The sequence below is a fragment of the Cyprinodon variegatus genome, unplaced genomic scaffold (genome assembly GCF_000732505.1).
Source record: "Cyprinodon variegatus isolate N-32 unplaced genomic scaffold, C_variegatus-1.0 Scaffold340, whole genome shotgun sequence".
In the NCBI taxonomy this organism is placed as follows: domain Eukaryota; kingdom Metazoa; phylum Chordata; class Actinopteri; order Cyprinodontiformes; family Cyprinodontidae; genus Cyprinodon; species Cyprinodon variegatus.
In genome coordinates, this window is record NW_015150793.1 from 415,193 (window position 1) to 443,106 (window position 27,914).

General features: G+C 36.3%; 1 protein-coding gene across 2 annotated transcripts in view; it reads right to left on the reverse strand.

Annotated features, from left to right (window-relative positions):
* Positions 1-1,805: 1,805 nt before the first annotated feature.
* Positions 1,806-27,914, reverse strand: part of LOC107091500 (protein FAM19A4-like) — a 51,873-nt gene continuing 25,764 nt past the window's right edge. For both annotated transcript variants that reach the window (XM_015385455.1, XM_015385454.1), the window contains exons 4-6: positions 24,787-24,942; positions 10,937-11,061; positions 1,806-3,868 (exon numbers count right to left, since the gene is read on the reverse strand). In XM_015385455.1, coding sequence (XP_015240941.1) covers positions 3,857-3,868; positions 10,937-11,061; positions 24,787-24,942 — 293 coding nt within the window. In that variant the 3' untranslated portion in view covers positions 1,806-3,856. The remainder of the gene's footprint in view (positions 3,869-10,936; positions 11,062-24,786; positions 24,943-27,914) is intronic.

Consider the following 27,914-nt stretch of genomic DNA (forward strand, 5'->3'; position numbering starts at 1 on the left):
TCCCTGGCTCATGCCCTGGGCCTCCCCCCAATAAGTGTCTGGAACACCTCCCACGAAAGAATCCAGGGGACATCTGAAAGAGATCTCTGAGAAACCTTGGCTGAATCCTCTCAATGCAGAGGAGAAGCGACTCTGCTCTAAGCTTCTCTCTAATGACCAAGCACCCCACCCCATCACCAAGGCATTGCCCAGTCATGCTGCAGAGAAAGCTGATTTGGGCTGCTTGTACCCGCAATCTCATTCTTTCAGTCATGGTCCAGTTTTCATGACCATAGGGGAGGGTAAGAACATAGACTGAATAGTAACTCAAGAGCTTTGCCTTTTCGCTCAGCTCTCTTTACCACAACTGAACAATGCAGCGTCTGCATTATAGTTGCAGCTGCATTGATCCATCTATCGATCTCCTACTCCATTCTCCCCCCACTCGTAAACAGGACCCCAAGATACTTGAACTCCCAGACTCGAGGAAGGAACTCTCCTCCAACCTGAAGGGGACAAGCCACCTTGTTCCTGTGAGAACCATGGACCCAAAATTAATGGATCTGATTCTCATCTCTAGACAAGAAGTCCCAATCTAGTATTTACATCTACATGAGTAGTTTTCAGTTTGCCAACATTTCTGCTATGAATACAAATGTATTGGTCTTATGAGATAGTCCACTTTTCTGTGAATCTGAATTTTGCATTTTTATTAAGTATTACATAAAACTCTAAAAAGTCAACAGAATCTAATTGTAAAGAAAAAATTGCAAATGTGCAATGAATAAATGGGGTTCACTTTGTAAAGTGAATAAGTAGACAAATATCACATTTTAATATACTGAGATGGACCTGTTGTTTTTTTTAAGTAGGTGAGCAAAGTTGTTGTTTTACTTTTTATATATATATAATGCATTTTTTTTTACCTGTATCTGAATGCTACTGCAGAATCCCGTTCTGAAAAAAAGAGTATTGTTGCTAAGACAGTGCTCAAAGAAAGAGGGCAGTGTGGTGTGACTGGCCTAACAGCAACACTGCACCATAAGCCTAAAAATACTCTATGTCAGTGTTCCCAGGAGATGACCAGCGCTATCCAGGCCTCTCAGTAATGAGCGAGTAGAACCGCCTGCCACTGCTAGTCCTGCCGTCCCCGGACTCCCTCTGCCTCAGAGCTCAGCACTGAGGCTGGAGAGTCAGCGGCTCGGCTCCCAAACATTTATCATAGCTCATAAGGCAGCGTGTCTGAAAAGCGGAGGCTCTTAGCCACAGAGGAGCTGGACCCAGAAGGCTAACCTTGGGCATGCTGACCTAACACATTCACATATCAGAGAGGCATACTTCATACCGTGAGAAAAAGATTTGGATGGATGTTCAGGAGAGAAAACGTAATTTAAAAAAGCATGACACCAAAAAAAAAAAACAACATCTTTGCTTAAACAAGAAAACTGATAGAGTTTATGGAACAACATTTTTTTAACAGAGCTATCACTGTGCAAGTGTCTCAGACGAGAGGAGCATCACAGAGGGACAGAGACGGACAGAGAGGACAGAATAGTATGATGGTTGGGGGTTCAATCAATTGGAAATGCTGATGAATCAAAAGCAACAAAATCCTTCCAAATTTAAAAAGTTTGAATTTTTTCTCAAACTGTAGAACAAACTATAGATAGATCATCATCGTTATTTAAGATGTTGTGGGCTTTGTTAAAAACGAATGACACAGACTGAGGAGAGTAAATGAAAACATATGGTGCCCTGCAAAATAATTAAAAACCCTATACTGTAACTCTTTTTTTTTTTTTTTGCTTTTTATTACAATTGTTTTACTTGATTTTATACTATAATCATTTTGTGTGATGGATAAAGTAGGGTGAAATTGATATATTGGTATCAAGTTTTTCAGTAGACAAAAATCTGAAAGTGTTTGATGTTTGATGGTGTTTTAAATCCAGTTGTTCTGTGAATTCATTTGTGAATAAAAAACGAAATAAACACCAAGGAACTACGTAAAAATGTCAGGGAGAAAGCTGCGGAGAAGTTTAAAATTGTTATCTCTGGAGGAGCTGCTTAGATCCTAAGCTCAAATAGAATGATTTATTGATATAACATTTATCAGTTGTGCAATTCCTAAATCTGGTCTTTATCGTGACATGAAGATCAGTGCTGCTTAAGTTTAACATAAAAAGTATAATAAAGAGGACATGACTGACACCTCAGAGAATAAAAAGATGTATCTGTTTGAAAAGGAGTGGTCAGAAAAGACCAACAATGGTCCTTTTTTGCACACATGCATAACCTCATGTTATATGGAAAACTGACACTTCACACTGCAGCAAACATACCATCCCCATAATAAAACATGGCAGGCACATCATGATACTGTGGAGAGGCCCGTCCTCAGCAGAGATATAGAAGTGTATAGTAGTTCGAGGATTAGCTGGAGTTAGAGGCCGATGTGGAAGAAAGCATATTCTCATGTATCATGAACAAAATAACCTTAAACATACAGCCAGATCATTCTAGTTTATAAGATATTGATATGTTAGAAGGCCCCAGTCAAAGTCCAGAGCTAACTCTATTTGAGAATCCCTGCCAGCTCATAAAAAAAATATTTGTATATGTGACGTATGGGGGGAAAAAAAAATATTTTACAGCTTTAAAACAAGTGAAAGCTGGTGGTAAAATGCATTGATTCAGGGGATTAACATACAGCTGTCTGCCACACCTTTTACATTTTGACTTGCAAATTGACTTGAATGAATGTCATACTTTTTTCTGAAGTATTCCAAAGTATTTTGTGTTGGAATATTACATACAATCAAACAAACATAAACAAAAGCTTGAGGTTTAAGTGTGACAAAAAGTAACAATGTTCAAGGCGTTCACAAGGCAGTGTAACTAGAAAAAGATGATTCATTAGTCGTAAGAATACCATAAAAACAAAACCTTCTCTTTGTTTAAACGTTTATGAGCATCCTTAAAAACAGAATTAAAATAGGAAGTAAGGAATCAAAACTCTGAAGGATGAGATAATCAATGTCTGCAGGCAAAATAAAAATCAACTTATAAATAAGACACAGTTTTCTAGTTCATATTTTGCGAGGGTTCAAGTAAGTAAAGCTGCTTGATTTTGAGCTATTTTTCACAAAAAACTTGATCAGTTGATGGTTTACGATATGCATATTTATCTACAGTACTGCAATTCTCAGTTTATTAAAATGCTCACCTTCAGTTTCATTTGGGATCCACAACAAAAGATGTGCCATGTACTGAGCAATAAAACATCCCCAAACGGTTTTTCGACAGCTGCAAATATCCTACATGAATTTTTAATATTTTGTTATGATTCTACTGCAATTCCCCTAATTAGACCTGCAAAATGAATCCTGCAAAACCGTGCAAGCGGTGGTGACATGACCCACAAGAGCATTCTGCAGCTAATTTGCTATGAGCTTTTATGTCTTTCATTGTTTCCGCTGTTTCCAGAAGAAGTTTTAAGAGTTTGACAACTTTGTCAGTAAATCCTTGACTTCTCTTCCCACACAGGAGCCCAAAATGCTTTGCTGAAGTAGAGTTTCAAATGCTACATTGGTGTTAGAGATCAACCAATGTGTAACATTCCACATTGTCCATGGTACAGAATAACTGTCACACTTGAGTGACCCTGACTGCAGTCTTTTAGCTTCAATATGCAGTTTGGTAAATTTTCTGGATCCACATTGTTTTGATGAGAACTTTTTATCCATTTGTTTTGTGACAGATATCCCGACAGTAGTCCTTTCCTCGATATTCCCCATCAGGCTGTGAATATGTGTGAGTCATCCGCTGTCTCCACATTAAGCGCTTCAGGTTTCTCTTTGCCTCAGTGGCTCTCTCGCTATCGTGTAACCTAAAAAAAAAAAGAAGAGACACAGAGAAAGAGAGAGCAAGAGTTTGTGTAATATAAACCAACAAGGAAATGGAAAAATATGAATACTTCCTGAACCTTTTTTCATGTTTTCACATTTCAAACACAAACCTTAGCCATAGGTTTAGTGGAGGATTTTCCCCAATTTTTGAAAAGACCCGCCCTCTCCACTTAAAAAAAAAAAAAAAAGTGCACATAATATGCTAAATAATTAAGTCTATTTTCATCACACAGGTTCCCAATGATATTTAGGTCCAGGATTTCGGTCATTTACGATACAACAATATGTTGTTTATTCAAGTCTGGTGGTGTGGACTCTCAGGATTAGTTCCAGTCAGCCCGAGGGAAGGCCGTCAATAAGGGACTGTCTGGCGTGGGCAGGGTCATCCTGGATCTTTTTGAAAGAGATTTGGGTAGATCTCCTCTAAGCCAATGATCCACTTGTCATTCTTAATGGCCCTCTATAGTTTTTTTCGTCTTAAATAAAGTGTGCCTGGAAAAACACACAACTCACCCATAGGTCAAGATGCACTCTGCTGTGTAGTGCTAAAAGGTGTTCAGAAAAGTTGGAGGGAGCTTATCCTGTTTTGTTATATGAATTCTTAAGGTTGTTGGTTTGATTTTAACCAATATTATCAGAGGAAAAGTGGGCTGAATATATACAGACTAAAGCTTCAAAACCTTTATATGTGTATGTAGTTTGGGATTTTTTCGCATTCCTACAAAACACTGCTTTGTATTGGTCAATTACATAAAATCCTAATTAAAACTTTTGAAGTAATGTTTGTTATATGACTAAAGCTGATATGGTTTAAAGGGTATGAATACTTTTGTGGGTTGTTGTATGATGATATATATCTTCACACTCTTTACTGAGAGGACAATGCATCTTTTTGAGTGAGAGGATCAGAGGTCCTTGCAGGATTTTCGACTTTCGAATTTTTATCTCTGAATCTGCTGAAACATCCTTCTGACTAAAGCTAAATTCTCCATGTTTTGGAGTTGTAATGGCTTATTTGCAGTCAGGCAGTAGGCTGGAGCCATATATTTGGAGACGTAAAGACCTTTTCCTCTCCAAATCTAATCCCTTGTGCATTTAAAATTAACTGACACGCTGATGAATTAGGAACTCTGGTTCTCATTTTCCAATCCCGAAAATGCTATAAAAGTTGGACTGTAATATTCGATGTAGGCAACATTATATGTGAGAACCAACTTTGGTCTTTCTTGTTGAACCATACAATACTGCCCTTGTGAGGCAGCCTATGAATCTTTCTGCAGCACACCAACGCTGTGTGGGAGCGAAACGGAGATGGACAGATACAGATCATCAAATAAGATGTTGAGGTGCTGGAAAGGGGTCACGGGTAGAAAATGAATAGCCATGTAAAGAGGAAAACCACAGTGTGACTGCATGAACAGTTGCCAGGGAAGCAATGTGTTGTTGTAACTATTTTCCTTGACATCTGCTACTAAGTCTCCAAGTAACTGCTCCCTGGTCCCAAAGCTTTTTACAAATGCACAATTATTGCAGTCAGCTGACCAGCTAGTCGGGCTACAGCGTACAAATCAGAGGGAAAAAAATAGGGATAAAATGAAAAGGCAACATGCAACAGGATGAGGATAATTGCACCTATCACTCCCAGAGTTGGTGTTAGACTCATGCTCATTAATTGAGCTGCCAATGACTGAGCTCAGAAGAGCGTTGGTTTCTCAGTCTACCCTGCTCACCAATTTAATTATGACTCTTAATTGTACAGCCTCTATGAAAGGCTCCTGCCATAATGCATTCTAATGAATAGGACAGATGTTGGGCTGCGGTGCCATCTCTTGAGCAATTACACTCTCAGTGCCTGTGCCGCCTTTTCCCTCCAACTGTTTCTCTTTTTATATTTTACCTTTAAATAAAGCCCTTACTCAGTCCCACAACACACATACATGCACACACATCTACTACAGCTTCAAATTAACTTTCACACTTCAACTACTTACAAAGGGCCATGAAGGACTCTTATTTATATTAATTTACCTCATATGAATGGGATTTGTTTACTCTGCATTATATATGGGTTGAATGAATTACACTTAGAGTTATAATATAACATAATGCTCACTAAGGGATGAGCATTATGTTATTCTCTGTATCGTCTTTGTAGTTTATTAACTTTTTTTAAAAGGCTGATTAAATTATGGCTGTGACAAGTCAAACATTTGTTTATATTATATCTAGAATATTCTTCCCTCCTTTGTGAGACCAGTTTCACTGCTGCCTTTTTAAGTGAGAACACTGAAGGGGAAATGAAGCTAAAGATGTATTTCCCCTGATAAGATAATTGGATTTAAATGAATAAATGGACTGAATTAAAGCTCAATGTTAGTTTGATCTGCATTAAAGGTTAGTGAAGGCTTGGAGGTTGACGGGGCAGTCGATCAGTTCCAGTTGGACACTGATAAAGGTTGTGGTTGTTGGTATCGTAAGTAACTGTCTGCACACTGACTCCCTCAGTAGATAGCCTGACTAATTAACCAGCTAATAAAAATCACGTTTCTGTTTCATATGAAAACAGTTAGATCCTTTTATAATATTTTTGTATTTGTTCATGTGTGTTTATTCCAAGTTTGATGAGCAGAACATTAGAGCATGCTAACAGTGTGTCAGTATGTTCATGTAGTGTACACACCAAGTACACAGACCAAGTGTAACCTCTAAGCTACAAACAGCTAAATAAATATCACTGTTCAACATGGAACCTGTGAGTTTGTGTTAAATATAAGAAAACAAGTGTACATTAAATGCTCATTGTTAATATTTTAGAAGAAAGAAAGATGGGCAGGCAATATGTTGTTGAAAGTTTGACAGGAACCCAAATCGTGATGGACAAATGATTGGGTCAGGGCTTTTCCAGAGCTACAACTCTTATTGGGCATTCTCAATCTGCAGCTGTCAGCAATTATCTAAAATGAGCGTCAAGAGCAATGGTTGGTCCTGCACATGGCTTAGAGGAGATTGCTGCTTGAGTTTATACAAAGTCTGTAATGGCAAGCAGTTTTAGCATATTTAAAAAGCACTGTTATCTTGTTCAATTTGTAGATAATTAAAATAGGATTCTTTCTAGACAAAATTATATTCCTTGATGAGTTTAATTCCAGAAAGTGAAAAAAACAAAAATCCGACAGTGAAGTTGAATGCAGGAGGTTGCCCTGCAACCCAAACGGAGGGTTGTCAGTGTCGCTGTGATCTTGGGCAAGACACTTCACCATCATTGCCTTCTTAGGGTGGTCAGAGGGCCCAGTGGCACCAGTGTACCACAGCCTCGCTTCTGTCAGTGAGCCCCAGAGCAGCTGTGGCTAAATAATAGCTTGCCACCATCAGTGTGTGAGTGAACGCCTGAATGTAGTGCAAAGCGCTTTGGTCGGCCAAGTCTCCTGGCTTGTAAAAGCTCTATATAAATTCAGGCCATTTACCATTCAAAATTGTACTAGCAAGAATTACATTCCATGTATCTAGAAATATTTACACATTTTCATTATCAAAACAGCCACTTGTATGTTTTTATGATATGTAAAATGCCTTTCTGTCTCATCAAAATAATACAAATAATAACCGGTGAGAGTAGCAATATGGAGATCTGAAATTTATTTCTACACATTATAATGCTGTTATCACACATCAATGTGCTCTCACCGATATCAAGTTATCAAGTTAATACCTGTTAGTCAATGTTGCTAATGTGAGGACGGATAAAGTCACGGAAATATGTGATGGATGGTGAGGTGAAATGGTAGCACTCATAAAGAACTTTCTTAATATAAAGGGCATCTATACACGGTGCAAGAACTCTGTCTATATTAAATTCTCTGTGATTAATGCCACTCATGTTTTAATTGGATCCTCGTCAAAACAAAGTGCTAATATTGTGTTTTTAACAACCCACCTATGTAAATAGTTTCTCTTATTGTTCACACAAAACTATAACAGAACTCTGCAGATTAAATCCGGAAAGAAAAAGAAAAAGAGGGCAGAGACAGAGGACACTGATTTTATTGAAGACAATCTAGTTGAAGTTTCCCTGATTTCAGATTTAAAAGATTTAAAATGTTCAAGACTTAATAAGAGTTTGAAAACTTTGAGTTTTCAAAAAACCTGCTTGTCAAACTGGACCCACTACTCTACTCTGCAAGCATAAGCAGGAAGACAGGTGCGCAAACAAAGGTCATAAAAGAAGAATGCACCAAAGCAGCTGCAGTCATGAATAAATGGCTAAAACGTCATGCTGCTTGGGATTCAGGAGATAATTCGTTGGTGTTCAAGAAAAGAAAAAATAGACAAAATCTAAACTTTGGTTGCAGAGGAAAGATTATTCTTTATGGATTCACTTCTACTTCTGCAAACCCGCTGAAGCCCCAGTGTGTCTTTTGCAGGGAAGCTAGCCCATTTATGGTGGCACCAGAACACCAAAACCTGCTGGTAAAAGACCTGGTAAAATAGAGACTTTTTACAAATGAAAGCTGTCTGAATTGAAGTCAGAACATACAGTAATGAAAAAAGCTACAATTGGAGGCTTCTCATACTGTATGCCTGCATGTGACTAAATAAAAAATGCCTCACTCAAATGGTATAAAGCTACTTCTTCAGAGGAGTTCCAGTTCTTGTTAAAAAAAAAAGGTAGATTTGTATTATCTGTTTATTTCAGTTCCTATTTGATTTCCGGGAAACATATTTATGTTATTGTTTGATTTTATTGAAAAGAAGAAAATCTCTAAAAATGAAATGTTGAAGTTAAGCAAATTTAATAAATATTTTTCATTTATATAATCAGATGTTTTTTTATTCTACTTTTGGTAACTCATTATCACGTTTGACTGATTGGTTGGGAACTGACTTACTCATGAAAAAGAAAAAATGGCCAAGATGGTACTCAAGTTTAAAAAGGTTTGGAGCCACTGCTCTACAGGTTAATCCTGGTACTTCCTGCAGGGTGTTGATGTGGCTTTTATCATTTTCCTGGAGAGGAGTGGCTTCTTTGTTGCACTTCTGCCATCAGATAGGTGTCCTAAGGGCTGTGCTTTTATTAACACAGGAATTCTCCCACAGTTTCTGCATGCTCTGCAACAATATCAACCCGATCTTTTTGTTAAGTTCTTTTTAAATACAACAGTGTCACTTGGGTGCCCCAGAGTTTTCTACACAACTGCCTAACTTTTTCCCTTAAAGATCCTTTTATAAAAGTTTAATCAGGGTGTAAAGATGGTAGCAGTGGTCTCCTTTTCTTTGTAGTTGTACTGCAGTGTGTGATAATGAAACCAAAGGTTTTTATGCAGGTCACCACAGTTAGTAAATGAAGGAAAATCCCCTTTTAAAGTAAACTCTCTATTTTAAAGAGGGCTGAAATTATTTTACCTTGAAGAAACAATCATAAATTTATTATCAATTCCAAAAAGATTAGGGGGTACATTTTATTTTATTTACATTTTATTATTTTCCATTTTATATAATCAATATTCAAAGCCAACCAGAACCATTCAAATTGCAAAAGCAGTAAATATTGTTTCACAACTTTTGGCAATGGCTTTAAGTTGGTGGGCCTAGTCATGTATGAAAAACTCGAATGGAACCGTGCACAGAGAGTCTGTCTGGGCATGAGATAGCTACCTGAAACAAACTGTCAGAGCTCCTGCAGAAATGAATCTAAGCCAAAGATTCTTCAAGAAAATTTGGGTTGTTTTTAATCACAAAGTAGTTTTCCATTAAGTGCCCTGAAGCATTTGAGGCTTTATCTCTACATGTCTGACACTTTTAGCAATCCAACCAGATTGTCTCCCCAGCCACTATAGACTGAGAGCAATTTCTCCTTCCCCTCTGGTTATCAGACCATAACTTGCTCTACTCTTTATCAATATAGTTAACATTTAGAGGGTAAGTCTGGACAAAAAAAATTATAAAATAATCTAAACACTGTTTGTTTTTATTGTCTTTTTGTTGCGTTTCACTTTGTGTTGCTTAAAGGTATAGAGGACAATCTTTTATTTTCAGGTGGATCATCTAAATAGGTGGTCCTCCAAATTGTCAATCAATCTGGTGATAAGAAGTGGAGAGGGCGGATCTTTTAAAGGGTGTTTTAAAAAATTTGCGAAAATCCTCCACAATTACTTTAATTCCTTCAGTGTTCACAGTCCACTGATGCCTGATGTTACTAAATATGTTTCTTGTTGTACTTTAAAACTGAGACTAATTTCATGGATTTTAATCATACCTGTCCTTCATTCTTCATATTAGTTTTTTTTTTTTTTTTTTTGCTGCCTTCTTAGTAGTCCATTAATGCAAAAAATATAATAAGTTCTGTTTAACACAAAATTAACTATTAATTGTCTAAAATATTATGAAATATATTTGAAACGTTATTTTATTAGAATAGTGTTAAATTTCTCCTTCTACTTTATATTGTAAATGGCTTGTATTATTTCCTTGCAGCTGTTATCTTTTAGCTCTCAGAGTTTATTTGGCCTCATTACAAATTCCTGAAAATAAACCTTGGTTCTTAAACATACATATCCATACTAAACTTTGATATCACAGCACCATTTATTGAATAATGGTTGTATTTTGTTCTTATTTAATCCTCTTTAACGTTGTTCCTACAATTTATTAGATTTCTTATGCCTTTATTTTAATTACCGGTAAGTAAAATTTAAAAGGCTTAAAGAGTTTTTTGACTTATATATTTTAACTGGAAATAAAAAAAATTGTCGATCAATTATCTTCTTTTGAAGAGTTGTTTGTGTTTCTTTGGTAGACATATTTAGTGCTGAAGTCCAGCCCGTCATTCATTGTTCTATAGTAGCAGACCTCTATAGGGAGGTATTCATAAAACAATAACTGACAGAGACTAAGAGCTGTTTTCTGTTATTTCTTAATTAAGTACTTCACCCAACTTGATAGTTTTGATTGAGGGGAATAACTGTTTTAATATCTGAACTATGCATTAATTAATAGTTATTCATGGCATAACCAAACCAATTCTTACACATGGTCTTATGTTTTTTTCTTACCTTGGTGGTTTTTACTTTGTTGCCAGTGCTGCATGACCAACCAGTCAGGTCAGGTAGGACTTTGCACTCCTCTCCATCCATACAGGGCTGCATGTGACACCACCACTTCTGGGCGACAATAGAAGCTAAAGAGCAGGAAAAGGTATTTCAGGAGAATTGAAGATAGAAATTCTGAATATGTAATGATTAGGGGGGAAAATAAATATTTAAATTCTGTGTAATCTTAAATGAGCTAAAATACTTAAAACAAAAAGTAATGGTACACTGTTTTATAAAACATGTCAGCAATTAGCAATCCAGAGTTGTTTGCCAAGTTCCTGCAGGTTCAGCACCATGGACAGCACGTGTGGCCTACAGCAGCTGCAGTAATGGAAGACCCTATTTATTTAAAGTGAAGTAAAGTTTTTGTTTTATTTTTCATCTTGTAAGGATAGTTTGCAAAATAACATTAATGTAAATACACATTTTTAAAAGAAGAAGAACTCTTGAAATGTTTGCATCAGCATCTCAGTGCATTAAAAGGAAATGAAACCCTATGTCTTTACAGCACCCTCGATTATAGTAAAATAGTACAGAAACATATGTGGTACAAAAAGATAAAAAAAAACTGTATTATTATTCCCGTTGAGTAAAATGGAGAGTGAAGAAACTAGATTACCATAAAGATACGCAATTGGAGATGAATGCTTTCTTCAAATTAAAAGAAAATAACATGACTAATAAAGAGCTGGATGAAATCTCTATTTCCCACAGCACAAAATGACTCAATGGAACAACTCCTTTGTATGCAGAGTAGTGATGGACAAAATTAAAGGGACGGGAATAGGGGGGTTCAGTTAATGAAAAAAAGCTCTTACAAAAATGAGTATAATATCTGTTTTATTTTACTAAGATTTACCAAAGAAAACGCAGAAAATCTGAAAGAAAACCCCAATTTTGGCCGATTATTAGAATGAATTCGAGCTTGACCATTTTGTGCCAAACCTGGCCGCTATTTTCTTCTATATTTGAGTCATGTTTCAAGAGCAATACTATTATTACTAAATGCACTATGGAAGAACCATTTAACATGGTGAGTGGAGCTCCCAGTGCTTCCAGGAAACTAAAACACCATAAGATCTATATTTAATAAAGAAGTAAAATCCTGAGATTTTCACTGTCTTAGAAACTGACATGTAAATCTTTTAAATCATCAGCCCTGCTCTGTAGACATTAGACAGTTTGACAGCTGAGAAAACTCAATTGTTTCTCTCCCAACCCATCATCCATATATTCCCCTGTCTCAAAAGCAGCTTTACCTGGTCGTACAAAGGTATAATAGTAAGCTGACACTCTTTAGGAAGAGATGTTTAATACCCTGTGTCTTTGTTTGTAGCCAAGGAGGTAAAAAAGCTTTCAGTTTTTAAAACTATGGCTTTCCTGCATAGAAACATATTTAAATCCTCACAGGAAAATATAAAACAACAATGTTAAAAAAGAATGCTTTGGTAAGAGGGAGGAAGACAGATCCAAATAATAGGTTTTCCCCAGAAAACAACTTCTTTGTAAAAAAGAAATTAGCTTTGGAGGGCACTCAGTGAGGCAGAGAGGACGTAGGAAGGTGAAATATCACTTTAAGATGACACTTAGGCAGAAGAACCATTTTTAAAGAAATAAACAGATGAGAATGGAAACAATTTGAATCAGATTTGGAAGAAAGACAAAGCAAAGTGAAGATGGTCCATTTTCACAAAAAAAAAAAAAGAATAAAAAACTCCCACAGCTTTCAAAGGGCATAATGTTAAGCCCTCTACTATGATACATGGGCTCAAGGCCAGTAAGTGCTTTTAAAAACCAGTGGCTGTGTGTTGCCTGTTAATGTGGTCACTACAGTGTGAAAAACAGCACCTCTAACTGTCAGCATGTTGTATTGCACTCAAAGGCATGGCCTGTGAGGTTTATTAGAGAGTTGTTGTTCTCTGTATCTTATCTCACGCTGTTACAAGAAGCATATGGCACAAGTGGCACACACAATAACCAGGGTAAAAAGAGGCTGAGAGGAGTAATCCACCTGTAATTTCAATGATGATCTAGATGCTGGACAGCATTCAGAGGCAGGTGCATACAGGTCAATAGTAACAGAGTTACACAGGTGGTATTAGCACTAAACAGAAGCACAGTGTCATATCAACAGTGACTGCTTCTGTTCCGGGATATGATGTTAGCAAAGAGATTGGAAGAGTTAATTTCCTGTAACTTATTGCACAATGTTGTCAGGAGAGTGGAAAATATACAGGAGTGGGCAGCTACATGATTCTTTTATCTCACATACTGTATATTACAGATGTTAAATATCTTTTAGACGCACGTATCAACAGGTCAAGGATATAAAGATTACAAATATATATATATATATATAATAATAATATAATAATAAAGTTATTGGTTGTTACAGAAGGCCAGTGGTGTTTCAGCTCACAATCAAACTAAAAGGCTTTCTTGGCAATGTCTTTTTATGTATTTTGTCCATATGATTTGTCTTTTTCTGTGACTACATTAAAGCTAGAGCCAACAATTCTGAAAAAATATATATTTTTACTTTGCAACTTACTAGACTTTCTAGTCTTTGCAAAAAAATCATTTAAATCTACTTCAGTTAGTCACCTACAGAACAACATGCCATGGTCTGTAGTTCTTTGTTTTGATATTTTAATGGAAACTCTTATTTGATCAAATCTACTCTCTCAAAAATGACCCTGCAAGCTGAAATGTAAATGGTGACATGAAAAAAACGAAAGGCAAATAAAATCTTTTCAGTACATTCCTTTTTATATTAGATGATTTCTCTTTTTTCACAATAATAAATTCAATTTCTTCCACTTTTTTTTACTTTCATTCAGAATGGCTGCAAGAAGACATTTGACCTATACAAAAACTAATAGACCTCAATAAAATAGGACATCGCTGCCAAATCATATGAATGTACTTTATGAGGACCAGAAAAGATATGAAAACTATATAGTCTCTTTTCAAGCATTTTATGATTTTTCCATAATTTAGCAACCAAGCATTTAACGGTTATGAACCTAACTTGATCAGAATATTTCTAGTCAAAGCAAAGGGAAGAAGCAGAAATGCAATATTAACCCCTGGCAGTCAAATATAGAAAAGTAGAATGAGTTTAGATGTTTAACAGTTTTCATAAATCTAATACCAATGGTGAATTTAGAGAAAATACATGGGGGAGAACAAGCAACTGCATGCAAAAAGACAGGTATTCAAACTCAGAACTTTCTTGCTGCAAAGCAGCTCCTCTACCAACTGTTCAGCCATTGCACAAAAACCAACCAGACCACTTTATTTAATGTCACTATTTGCTTTAGTTTCACCATCTGCAGTAGTGTCATTGGGGTCAATCTCTTGTTAAGCACATAAGGTTGATCCTTAAAACATAAATATTTTATAACCTATGTTGAAATCTGTGAATTTTTTTCAGTTCACCATAACATATAACCACGGCTGCTCAGCTGAATTTCTATACATCTTGTGATGTCACTAACCTAAATACACAAAGATGAATTTTTCTCTTTACCTCCCAGGATATTGCCTTATATCTCTGTTTAAAAAGAACAGGAAAATACACCACTATATATTACCTTGTTCTCTGGAGGTGAAATAGATGATTCTTTAAAAATGAATCATTAAGCACCAAAAGCCTTCATGTTGCTAAAAGAATATGAAGCCGTTAACCACTGTTGACACGTACACATCTGTATGATCAGCTAAGTGGACATTTCTGCATCAGGGTTGCATTTCCTTAAAAAGTAGAAGAGTGGTGTAACTTTTAATACACATTTTGTGTGACACATAACAGGGGATTCAACCGTTCAAATAGAATACAAAGTGTAAGATTGGCATATAATAAGTACATAGAAAAAATAAATGCATATTTTTCTCTAGGTGTTATAAATAAAAATCAAGTGTTGCATTGCAGGATTATCGTGTATTTGACTCCATTGATTTTCCTATAAACTTGACCAGCATCCTCTTCACTTACAGAGGGAAGGCAGTCTCACAGCTCAATGCTGCCACCACCATGCTGCACAGAGGACATTTGTTTTAGGATGATCTGTAGCTTTAGTTTTTCTGCTAAATGTTTTTTTTTTTATGTAGTCATGAACCTCCTACCTCCCTACTAATTTGACACTTCTCTGACACTTCCGTCTTTTTCTCACACAAATGGCTTTATGCATGCAGCTGTTCTGGGAAGAATAGATGCTGAATGAACAACAAGAAGTCTGGATTACAGAATCTCCTATGAAAAGTTTGAGACTTTTGCCCGCTTGTAAATTTGTAACTTTCTCTCTGACCTGTCTAGCGTGTTTCTTGCTCTTTGCGGAGCTATATGTTTGCTTCACAGAACAGATTAATTAATGCTGAAAGAAAAAAAACACTCACATATTTTTAACACATTTTAATTATGTGAGAACTGGCATCAATAGGGCCACTGGATCGCATTGGATGGTCTTAAGAAAAGGTTTGCCAAACGTTTTGGATATTTATTTATGATACAGAATAAATATTAGAATTTTAAATCAGTTTGAATCATTGCTGGCTATGATATTTTAAAAGATGTAAAATAGAAGTAATTCACAGAGTTTTAGTATCTCTGTTGAACTAATTTGACATATTCAACGTTTCTCAGAATTATCTCTTTTCCTACAGTTGCACCATGACAGTCAACAAGTCAAAGTGAAAATGGGGAGAAAAAAAAATTCCTAAAATAGGACCCTTGAGAAATGAGGATAAAACACCCAGCACCTCTCCCCTTTTGACTATAATTGCATCATTCTCATTAAGAGCCTGCATTGATATTCACAAAAGGTGCCTATGCAAATGAAAGAGTTTTACAGCCCAAGCATACATTTCATCACACCTACTTTCAGCTCATTACAATAGAAGCAGCTCTTGAAGTAGCTTTTTCTTTTTTTTATTTTTTTTTTACAATATTTTCACCATGAGATCAGCTCAGGGTTAAAATGCCTTGACTCTGCCTTGCTCAGGGTGCAGGTGATTAAGGATGACAAGAGACAGAGGCTATGTTATTCCCCAGGTTCCCACCTAGTCTCTGGGGTTCCTCTAAATAAGGTCAACGGTAGCTTCCTGCCACAAGGCTCCCTGCAGCTCTGCCTCTTCTTCCACTGATGACAACACGTCAATCTAGTAAAAGCTTGAACAGTGTCACTTAATGCTGTTCGTTCCCATTTTAGATGCAGCTTTTTGAGAACAATCTAAAAGAGCATCTTAAAAGATGCCACTAACTTCATGCTGTCTGGCTTTTACTGTCCTTGTAGTGTTTGTGACATCAAGTGGACAAAGTAGAAACTGCAGCTGCAGCTTGGAAATGATAATGAGGTGAACTTTTCCACAGGTTCCTTTGGTTCAGATATAACGCTAATTAGCACATTCAGGGTGCCACCTGTCGTCTTCATAGGTGCTGATTGTTTTTTGTAAATTATTTCTTGGCAAAACGTTCCCGACTACAAGCCCTAGAAACTTGATACTTTACAGGTGTGTTGAACAATTCTAAAACAAGCAAAAAATAGGATTAACAATTTTTGTCCCTTTAAAGAAACTTTGAAGAGTTTATTTGATAATGAACGGGAATTACCAATAAATCAATAAAAAAAATACATATATACATAGGTATATGTACATAAGATTTTCACTCTTTTTCATAAGTATTCTATGTCTTTTTAGTGGAGGTGGATAATCCAAGTCCAAGAAGTAAAAACCCTGCATAGCTTTTCTTATCCAGTTCTCTTAATCAGGGGTTTATTCCCCAGTTTGTGTTGTGGAGCCTGAAATGTAAATGGTTGGAGCTAATCTCTATGCAGGCTTTTATATTTCTGGACCTAGATTATCCGCCTCTGATTTTTAGGGGGCCTCCCTTAGTAAGTAGCCACAGTTATTTTGGGTTTCATGGGAAAATTTTTTGAGATCCCAAATCTATCCCCTGAATATTTATATAATTTGGCAGTGGGGCATCACAATAAATCACGGATAGAGAATTAGTGCAATATCAATGAATGCAATTCTAATATCAAAAGAACTTTCCAGAAAACAGTTTTCAATGATTTCTATATTCCAGATGTCTTGGATTTATGCTTAGCAAGCAAATAATAACATAATTATACTGGATGGAGCCTCCTTACAGTTGATGATAAGATCTAATTAGTATATTCATGGTACAGAAGTTTAAGAAAAATGCTAGAAGCTTTGTAGTTACTGATAAGAAACAGAGAAGGCAGAAATATATTAACTAACTTCGACTGACATTGTAGTTGCTATGTTGGAAAATAGCAACCCAATCAAACGATTTCCCTTATATTGTGCAGCCTATTATGGCACAGCTGTAAACCAGGGCTTTACAATTTGAGAAATACTTGTGATACTTCAACTGTAAGTTTAAGTTACATTTTTATTGTTTACTTAATCAATGAGTAATGACCCCACCATTCTTTTTGAGCTTTAGCATCTTAGCCACTAGCAATGCAAACCAGTTGTAAACAGAAAGTGCTGTTAGAGTACATCCAAATGATCAAATATATATAAAGGGTATGCAAGGGAAATTTTTATTTCAGAAGGTACAAGGCAGCTGGCTTAAGTTAATGAGGAGATGGATGGAACTAATCACAATAGGGCAACTCAGGAAGAAAAGTTGTTAGAGGCTGCAAAAGGCTTGACATTGTGTCATAGCTTCCCCATCCAACAGGACAAAAAACATGGAATCAGAGCTACAATGGAAATGTATAGATCAGTGAGTAATTGTGTATCAGAATGGTGTAATTAAAGTTCACAATCATATCCAATTGGGATTGTTTGGTATGAAAACTGATTTTCATAGATGCTCTGCATCCATACTGATGAAGCTTTTTTTTATAAAACAACACAAGCAAACATGGTGCCGTTTATGGTAAATTCTAAGCAAATAATTTTGGATTTTTTTCTAAAATCTGTCAGGGGACACAGTGAAATATAAGAACATTAATGCTTGAAATAACTTAAACCACCTTGATGTGATGTGGTATATGCAACATCTTCTGCAAAGCATGTGTCTTTTGGAGTGTTTACTCATTATTGCTATAAGGCAAAGCCATTCAGTACAGCAGCATGGACCATAAATTGCAATGAGCAATTCACTTCTGTGTGTCTATATGCAGCTGCTTTATGGTTTTTACGTGTAGGTAAATACTGTGACGGCTCTGCATTGAGCGTAAGGCATAATAAATATTCATGCCCTTTACTATGAGGTCATTATTATTTAAAGGCTAATGGGTTACTTCAAATGAAAACAGGGCTAAGGATGGACCCAGAGGTATAAACACCTCAAGGCTTTATAACAGTTCCACTCAGTGATCCTTTAGTACAGAAGCAGCTGGAGAGCGGCATCCATCTTTTTCTGCAATGATTTAATAACGTACTGCATCACTATAGCCAAAGCTCACATTTTCATGCCAGCACGCACCCAGGCATGCATGAGGGGAAAACCCAGGTGGAGAGAGCATTGTGAAAACTGTCCAAAAGAGATAGCAGAGACAGCAGAACAAGAATAGACTGGAGGAAAACTAAGGACAAAAGCTTGTCAGTAAGGAAAGCAGTCATAAGCAACAGCTGATTGATACATGAAGTTGATGTCTTCTGTAATGATATCACCTGTGGACAACCAACACACTATTAAACCCTCTTTTCTATTTGATCTTCAATTTAGCTCATCTCTACTGCAGGAAAAATAGTGTGCACAGTAATAAAACTAGTAGATTGATGTCTTAATAGGCAGAATCATAACAATTAAAGAAAATCCTTTAAGTTTGAGTCACAAAATCAAAATGCTGCTCATACAGTACTGGGTGACCTGTGCTGTAAATTATTTGTATGACATCTTCTACCAATAGGACAGCATGTACTCCTCTGCTATAAAATTCCACAAGGCTGGAAAGAGAGAGGTCTGGCCCTCCTATGCTCTCTCCCCTTCAGTTCACCCCACATGTTTTCTAAAGGATTAAGGCTTGGGGACTGACAAAGAGGATTGGATTTCTGGGAATCCCTTTTTGATAATAATGCTGCTGAAAGAATAATTTTCCGTTTTCTGGTAGAGTTTCTTTGATATTTCAAAAATTTCAAGATGGTCCCCTACAAACAAATATCATGGGTCCTTGAAACATGGCCTCACAGATCCTCTACCATGAGTATTAATTGCAGGTATTAGTTGGGGTCTTTAACTTATTCATCCTTTTCCTATCACTAAACTCATCTGAAGGTTATGTTGCAGATGAGCTTAACTTAAGGGCACTTTCAAAACAGAGGTGTTTGGTTTACTTTAAATAGATTAAGACTTAGATAGCTGTGAGAGCTCGCTGGCATCTGTGTTACTGTTGCAGCACATCTTCCTCTCTGCTTTATTATGTGTAGAGCTGCATTTTTCTCCTGGATAGAGAGCATAATGTAGGATAGTTTGCTGCCTTTTCTCCTTCAGACAATTATTGTGATGGCACCCCAAGCAAGCAACTGTTACAGATGCCTTATATTTTCCAAGTAGTTTTGGTTGCTTTCAAAGGTTGAGTATTGCCGCTTTTAAGGCTAGGCTTAAAATTTTCTTTTTGATAAAGTTTATAGTTAGAGTGACTCAGGTTATTTTGAGCTATCTCTGTAGTTATGCCGCTATAGCCTTAGGCTGGTGGAGGACATAAAGAACACTTTTCATCATTCTGCTTCATTCTATCTTGAATCTCCCAGTCTGCAATATTTATTGCTCAAATTTTAACTTTATGCTTTCTATGCTTTCCCACATCATAGCAGCTTTATCTTTGAGATGAACACTGGTTCAGAGATTTGTCGCTTAACTGTTGCTGCATGCAGGCTTGGTGTGAGGGATTGTCTTATAGTCAACGACAAAATGTTGCCACATGCCCATCCAGGAGGAGCATGTGTAGTAAACTCTATGCAATCAGCTAGTTTTCCTTAGATAAAAAACGTTAAACCTTTCAGACAGTATGGTCTGATTAAAATGTCTCTGTAAAGTGCCTTGAGATGACACATGTTGGGAATTGGTTCTTTATAAATAAACTGAATTGAAATGCTATTGAGTCGCAAAGAACCAAACAAAAGTATTACATAAACTGGAACGAATCCCCACTTGTTCTCTGGTGTGAAAACAGCCTTATCCTTAAACTATAGGGTGACACTTATCTCCATAATGGCATGTTAGTGTCCCTTGAATCAGGCTTTTAGGGATTTAAATGGGGGCAGAGGAGTTTCCTTTTTTTTCTTTGATCTCTTTTATTATTCTGTTTACTGTGTTCGTTGGCAAGATAACCATGGCTCTTCATCCAGCTTGTCATAGGACACTGAGTTACTTAAACGTTATGGTCTATTGCTTTTCCTATTTTGAAAAGTGAAAAATATCGTAATATCAAACAGTATAATTTATAGTGTATAGCATTGCAATAGTCATGTAAGTAATATTATTTAGCATCACTGTGAGAATTGTTTCTCTACCGAACAAATGTACATAAGGTAGAATTTGCGTATTACCGGTATATTGTATATAAATGTGGACTCTAGTATTTATATCAGTCCTTATCATTTATCACTGCAGAAATTTGACTACTAATGATTGATTTACTATAATTTAACTGACCACTAGTTTTCTGTATATTACCAAAGCTACTTTTTTCAAACTATTGACATTAAGACTTGTGCTTTTTTCATATAAATTGGTGTTGATTTTCCAACAAAATGTAATTATTCTCACGCATAGTACCATCTCTAATGTTGAAACAGAAAAAGGACAGAAAAAAAGGTTTTCAAGAGTGTTGTGATAAAAAAAAAAAAGTGTGCAGCACCACATGCCTGCAAGCAGTAGAAAGGTTTACTCATTTTTCACCCATCATCAATAATGTAGCCCCATTTACACTGGAGCTTTTTCCACACAAAGCACCTGCTGAGAGGGGATCGTGTTAATCCATATGTTGTTGAGCTGTTAGAATGAAATAATAACAAGAGGCTGAGGAGTGTCCATCAACATGTGTTTGTGTGCTTTAGAATAAAAAGGATGAGGAGAGATGTTTTTACCCCAGACTCAGAGGTCAAACGTGAATCACAGCATAGCTAAGTACTGCTGAGCCCTCAATCTGTGAGAGGAGGTGGATGCCAGAGATAAGATACAAACTAGAGAAGTGAAAGAAGGGTGCTGATTCTGTGTAAGAATTGGGTGTCAGGGGAAAAAGTTCATTAAAAACGTCAAAACAAGTTTATTACTGAGTGAGGTTCAATCAAATGGTAAACCTATTAGCTTATCATCGGTGTCATTTCTACCTTTTAGCAAAGCCCTGGATTTGAACAAACAAAAGCAAAGGGCTGTGGCAATGACTATTCTGAGAGGTTAGTGAAGTTTCACGCAATTCCTTATTTCTCCTGACTTTCATTACCCAGCCAATCATCTCTGCCATGGTTGCCCGATTTTATCATTATCAAGCAACAGTTCCCATCTAGGAACTCATCAAAGAGGTTAAAAAACAAATCTACTCTTTTTATTGCCTGAAAACAGTGCAACAGAAATGAGGCAGCAGGTATGCTGGTGATAAAGCCATTATAGAGTGGAAAGCTCCTCCTACTGGTCAAATAAAGGAACAGCAAGATAATTAATGTAAAGACTTAAAGGAGGCCTGGATGTGGATGGGTGACCTTTTCTCCTGGACAGCAGCAGATTATTACTATAATTTTAATAAGGTGTTAAATATAACCATTTATCAGTTTATAATGCTTTATATTTAAAATGTAGATATCATGTTCACATTAGAAAAAAATAAATTATTAAAATGAGAATGAATTTTGTTGCCTGAGTGACATAAAGGAGAATATATTTAATTATCATTATTTTACTATTAAGTTTTTATAATTACACTTTTTTATCAACCATGAAGAAAAAATATATAATTTTTAAATTCAAGTTAGAATATTCTGATTCTCCACCCACATAGAAAATCACAAAAACAGACGACTGAAAATCTGATAGAGTCTCTCTAGTGGGAGCTTTGAATCAGTTTCCATCCTCTCCAGCTGACCTAAACAGTTTGAATAACCCCTGCGCTTTGGCGGGTCACTGGCTCCACTCTAGTCTGAGGCAACCATGTATCTTCCTCTGGCAGGGGGGCTATCGCAGCGTGATTCGATCAGGTTGGCTGATGCTGTGTGTGGGTGTCTTTGTTTGTGGGCTTGATCTCTGCAGAGCGTCTGCAGATGATAGGGGTCAGTGACACTGCTTGTTTCTTTCCAAGAAGGAGCTCATGGAGAGGACAAACAGGTTTAACAGCAGTCTATGGAAGCCACCAAGGACTTCCATCCGTCTGTTTGTCATTTCCACAGCCACATATTCATACATCAGGAGACAGGGTTGCACATATATGTGTTTGTATGGATAACTTAACAATGTGGAATGGTTCTGGTAGCTAGCCTCAATAAAACCTAAAGTATGTTTAATAGAAGATGAGACCAATATCATTTAACACAGTCATTTATGGCATTTAAGCTGAATATATATTAATTTCACCATCTAGTTTGTTCCAGTCATTTATGCAATCATACTATTATCATCAAATGCAGCTTTGAGAGAATTTAGTCTGGTTTTATTTATACAACAGCTTCAGCTCTGATTTAGTCGTTTATTATAATTTTATGACTCTTCTTTTTCTCCAATATATATGTGAGATACAGCATTATTTCTCACACTTCAATTTAAATAATCGTTATTGTTTTGTTTTAAGCTGATTTCTCTTATTGTTTATAATGCATTTGAGTTAATTTCAACAAACTGCAGATGGGAAATATTTTTCTCATTGAATAGCATGAAGCCAGTGCAGCATAGAAAGAAATAAACTCAATAGACCATAGATAAAATTGTCATTTACAATTGTGTCATTGCTCTAAAACAATGCATGCTCTATTAATTTATCACAGAATTTAAAGATTGTGTCTGGAAATGGTGTCACAGTTACAACTAGTGTGTTGCAAAAGCTGTGGAATTTACAACTTGCTTTGTTAAGTTACCCTGCTAATATGTACTCAGGCTATCTGTGTTTTTTGAAAAGCAGCCAATATGAATCTGAATGCTGGAACCTCTGCTCTAGTTAATCATTCGTACTTATTTTTTAAGTTCTTGTGGTCATTGTTTTCAGAGGGGGAGAAACAAGTCGCAAAGGTCATCAGGCCGAGATTCAAACATGTGATGGTTGCATGGAGGACCAAAGCCTCTGCACAGAAACATGCATCTGGGATTATTAAAGTATTTAAAGTATTTCTGACAACCTCTGCCCCACCACTGTCCCTGATTATTCTTACATGTGACATACTGTAGATATTTTATCGTATACAGCAGCAGACACTTCCTTTAGATGATTTCCAGTGTAGTTATGTCTTTTACGATTTTATTTTATTTTTTCATTTCGATGTGAAATCCGTGCTGTTTTTCATGGGTTCCTTCAAAAAATCCAAAAATATTAACTATTAATTGCTATTTTTTAGCCACACGGGGAATGATGTGTGGAAGACAAGATATCATGCATTAGTTTACATTATTTTATCCATTCATTTTCTGAACCTGTTTAATATCTGGAGGGATGCTGCTTTCTCATGGTCATTGAGTAAAAGGCAGGGGATATCCTAGACAACTCAACCGGTCAGTCCGAATAAAAAAGCCAAAAAAAAAAAACTTTAGACATACCCGAGGTTATAATAGCATCTCTAACTAACATCAACTTAATGTTTTAGACAACGATGTGGATCAGATGGTAATAACAGAACTCAGATGTACATGGGGATAACAAATAAAGTCAGGAAAGAAAACCTCAACTGACATTTGAAGTTAAGACCACGCTGCACATACTATCTGTCATTCCTTTTTTCTTTCTATTGTTCAGTTTTATTCATTAGAGTCAGACATTGTCAGACAAGATGTTAGTGTTTTATATGACATATTTTTGTAATGGTTCCCTTATAATGGAAAGTTGTAAAAATAGAGGAAAAACTTATGCATCAGAAATCCTGTGTAAATAATTAATCACCCTGGTAAAGAAGAATAAACATTTTCTAGTCTAAAATGTGAACATCCAAAACAGTTTCATAAAGAAGCAGAAAACTGAAATGACAGAGCTTCCATTACCTGCCCCAATGATTACTTTCCATTTCATGTTAAAAAAAATCCCCCAGGGACACGATTAATGTCTACCATATGTGCAACGGTTCATACAAAGTTCTATGTTATCCTAAACTAAAAGACAGAAGCATAAACACCCTCTGAAGCAACACAGGAGTTATTTAGTGCCTGTATTAATCAGCTTATAATGCTCTTAACAATGTTTGAAGGTTCCACTGAGTCTGAATTAGGAGGAGTTGTTTAATTTTTTTTTTCTGTCTACTGCAGAATAAAGTAATCATTATTTTTACTGACGAAAATTGTTTTGAAATTTGAATATTAAAATATGAATCGATTAATATCAATATGTCTTGAAAAAAGTTAAGTAGCTTTTAACCTTAGCACTCCACCTGTGTTTTGGACTCCACCAATATTTATTATATTGCACAAACAGTTATACACCACAACTACTTTGACATTCTCCTATATTGTTTGTTAATGCTTTTATTCTATGGAAGATAGCGCCCCCCCCCCATGACAAAAGGACACCCAGGGCAGACAGCCTTACCTCTCACCCCTAAAAATCCTAACTGGCTCAAGCACTTTCAGAGTGACGCTTGAGAAAAATGATAGAGTTATTCCACCATTAATATAAAGAAAAGCACACGTATTTATTTACCTTCCACACAGGAGGGTCTGGCTCTGGTCGTCCCAGCCACCTGCCCGGGAAAGCAGGAACACTTGACGGTTTGAGAGCGCTCCTCGATCTTATTCTTGTTGCAGCAGCGATGGATGGCCACCACCTCACATGTGCCCTGTTTCACCTGGTATGATACTGTGAAAGACAGCAAAGAGATATACAAATATAAATTGACTTTGATATTTGGTGAATTACTGCAACACATAAAGATTCAATTCTAATCAGTACTTGTTATAAGTACCGATAGCTGAGCATTTTTTTACGTTAAAAAAAGTTGAAGAATTTCAGGGAATTTAAGCTCCTTGGTTTATTCCAGGCTAAGTATTTGATTAACAAATAAACACTTTTTAGCTATCCTTTTTTCTCAGCAGTGTGGCCTCATTAACTTCACCTCAAAGGCACCTCTGGTTTTGTCATTGTGTGCAGAGAGAGAGAACACAACAGCATTAGATGATGAAAAAAAAATCTTTTTCAGAAAAGTAAACCAACTGATGGATGCAAAGAGAGCAACACCTCAGGGGGAGCACTGTGAAAAAGAAGCCCCCTATAAAGATAAAAGGATCCTCCCTGTAAAAGACAGAAAATGTTTTTGTGCCATTTAACTTTTTGTGTTTGTTTTGTTCCAATTAAAATGTGTCAGCATGCTCTCTGAATCCAAGGGTCATATGTTTAGAATAATTGCTTTTTTGCACGACATAATACAAACATTTTCTTTAACCTCCTTCCCTGATCAAAAGTTTCTAAGAGCAGGGTATTTTTTTCACTAAGGTAAAAGTGATCAGATCCAGTTACGTAAATCATGCCAGGTTCGTTATCTTGCTATGGTCACACATACAGTTTTCAAAATAAAACTTTGAAGTTGAGGACAGTTTGGTCTTTAACTTATACACATTCTGTTCAATTTTGTTAATCACATTTACATAGTACTTTTTTATAACATCTGTGATATCAAGGTACTTTACAAAATCAACTAATTTAATCCTCAGTTACACGTTCCTATTCTATCACTGTTGATAAAAAAGTGAATTTTAGTTTTAATAGTAAAAATGGCTATGAAAATCCAATGAATTATAGGTAATTGCCTTTGCAGCATTCCCTTCTCCTAAACAAGCATTTGGAGAGAGTGAGTAGTTGACTTCATCAAGATTTTCCATTTTAACCCTGTTTTGCAGCAATAGCTCACACTAAGCATGCACTTGACATCAGTGGAAAGTATATACTCTCTTTTAACAAGAGGAAACCTGCTGTTCAATATTTTTAAGTGGAAAGATAACAATAAAATTTTATGACAGTTTATTTGGCACCAAAAGAGTAGCAGATGTCAGGGTTGATGGTCATATATGCCCTTTTAACCAGGTTTATATTAGGTGACCTGCCGCTTTAATTTGTTATCTTCGTTTTTTTTTTCTGCTTAGAACAAAGCTAGTGCAATAAAATAAAGGATTTTAAGTAAAACAATCAGATATCTAGGGTGAGGGTGTGATTGTAGTTAGTATGTAACCAGCCCTGTAATCCACATAACAGATTTTAAAATAGCTTATTATTCCATTTAGTCTCATGAAGAATGTATTCATTAATATCCCTTTTGTTTACATTATCTATTTATACTAGTTATACATGTGATGGTAGTCTTTTGTTGTGAAAGGGCCAACAAGGACAACTACCTCCCTGCAAACACACACATAAGAGCTGCTTTTTAAATGGAAAAAGTAGGATACTGTTAAAGAAATTATTTGGATTGTTGTCTGCAATGTAAATTTCTGCAAAGTAATTTTGTCAAACATATGTCATATTGCAGATATTTGTAGACATTGGAAGAATGGTGCAGTACGTAATCATATAGAATTATTATTGTTTGTAAACCTTAGAAATGTAAACAAACTTTAGAAGGAATATGTTCAGATCCATGGGATACATCAAGGGGGTTATAATTGCAAAAATACAATAACTTCAATAATGTAAAAATTGTTTGTTTTTGACTGAAAATAATATGAATGTTTTGGAGTGGCCAAGTCATGGTCTCAATTTGGGTTTGCACTGTGTTACTGTGGGAAAAGTTAAAAAATAGAGGTTTATGGCAAGGGCGCCTTCCAACCCCAGAGACTTGAATCTATGCAACTAAGATAAATTGCAAAAAAACTCCATTGGAAACATGTAAAATATATAAAAATATAAGGTTTGATTTTAAAATGCAATACTTTAAAATTGATAATAGAGCAGTCAATAAGTAAGTAAACATCTGCTTGGAACAGAGTATGAACTTTAAAATCCTTTAAAGTAATGTGTAAACATGTTCAATATGAATGTCTGACTAAATAATGTTGGCACTGGGGTTATGTTTCATTCAGTATATTAAACAGCTGACTTCCCCAGGGAAAATACTTTTATGCCTGGCGACTGTGTTTTCTGTTGGGCAAAATTTTTAGCGGATCTAATCTTTGCTTATGGCTCCAGAATGGTTTGCAGCTGCCTTATCTTCCCTTGCAAAGCTTGTTGTGCGATCCTAAGAGTTTCAGGCACCTTTCTGCGAGCACAGCAAACCCTCCTGGCGACATTACTAGCTACCTATAAGCCTCTTTACACCCCTGGAAAAACCTTGCTTATACTGTACCATAAGCCCCGATTTCATTTATCTACGTGACTTTACACAGACTGTGAAACTTTTCACACTCAGCTGAATGAGCTGTGCAGGCACACACAGAAAGTGCACCCAAACACACAAAACAAGGAGCTTGTAGACACACACACAAACACACACACACACACACACACACACACACACTGTTAGGGTTCTATTTCTGCAGGCCATGGCCCCTCTCATCCTTTCTGATTTAAAGTTTGTTTGTTCTTCTCTCCAGAGAGCCCCATCAATGATCCCTGGCTCTCTGAGGGTGCCCCCCTCCACTATCATCCCTCCACTTTCATTTCCCTCACTCCTCGGACTCAGGCCCTCCTGAGGCTGGAGAAGCTGCCAGATTACCCAACACACACTCCTGCAAACATAAAGCCTCTATCCACTGATGAAATGAAAAAACTGGGAAAAAAAAGAACGTACAAAACACCAGAACACAACAACTATAAGAACAACTGTAATTGCATTATTAATA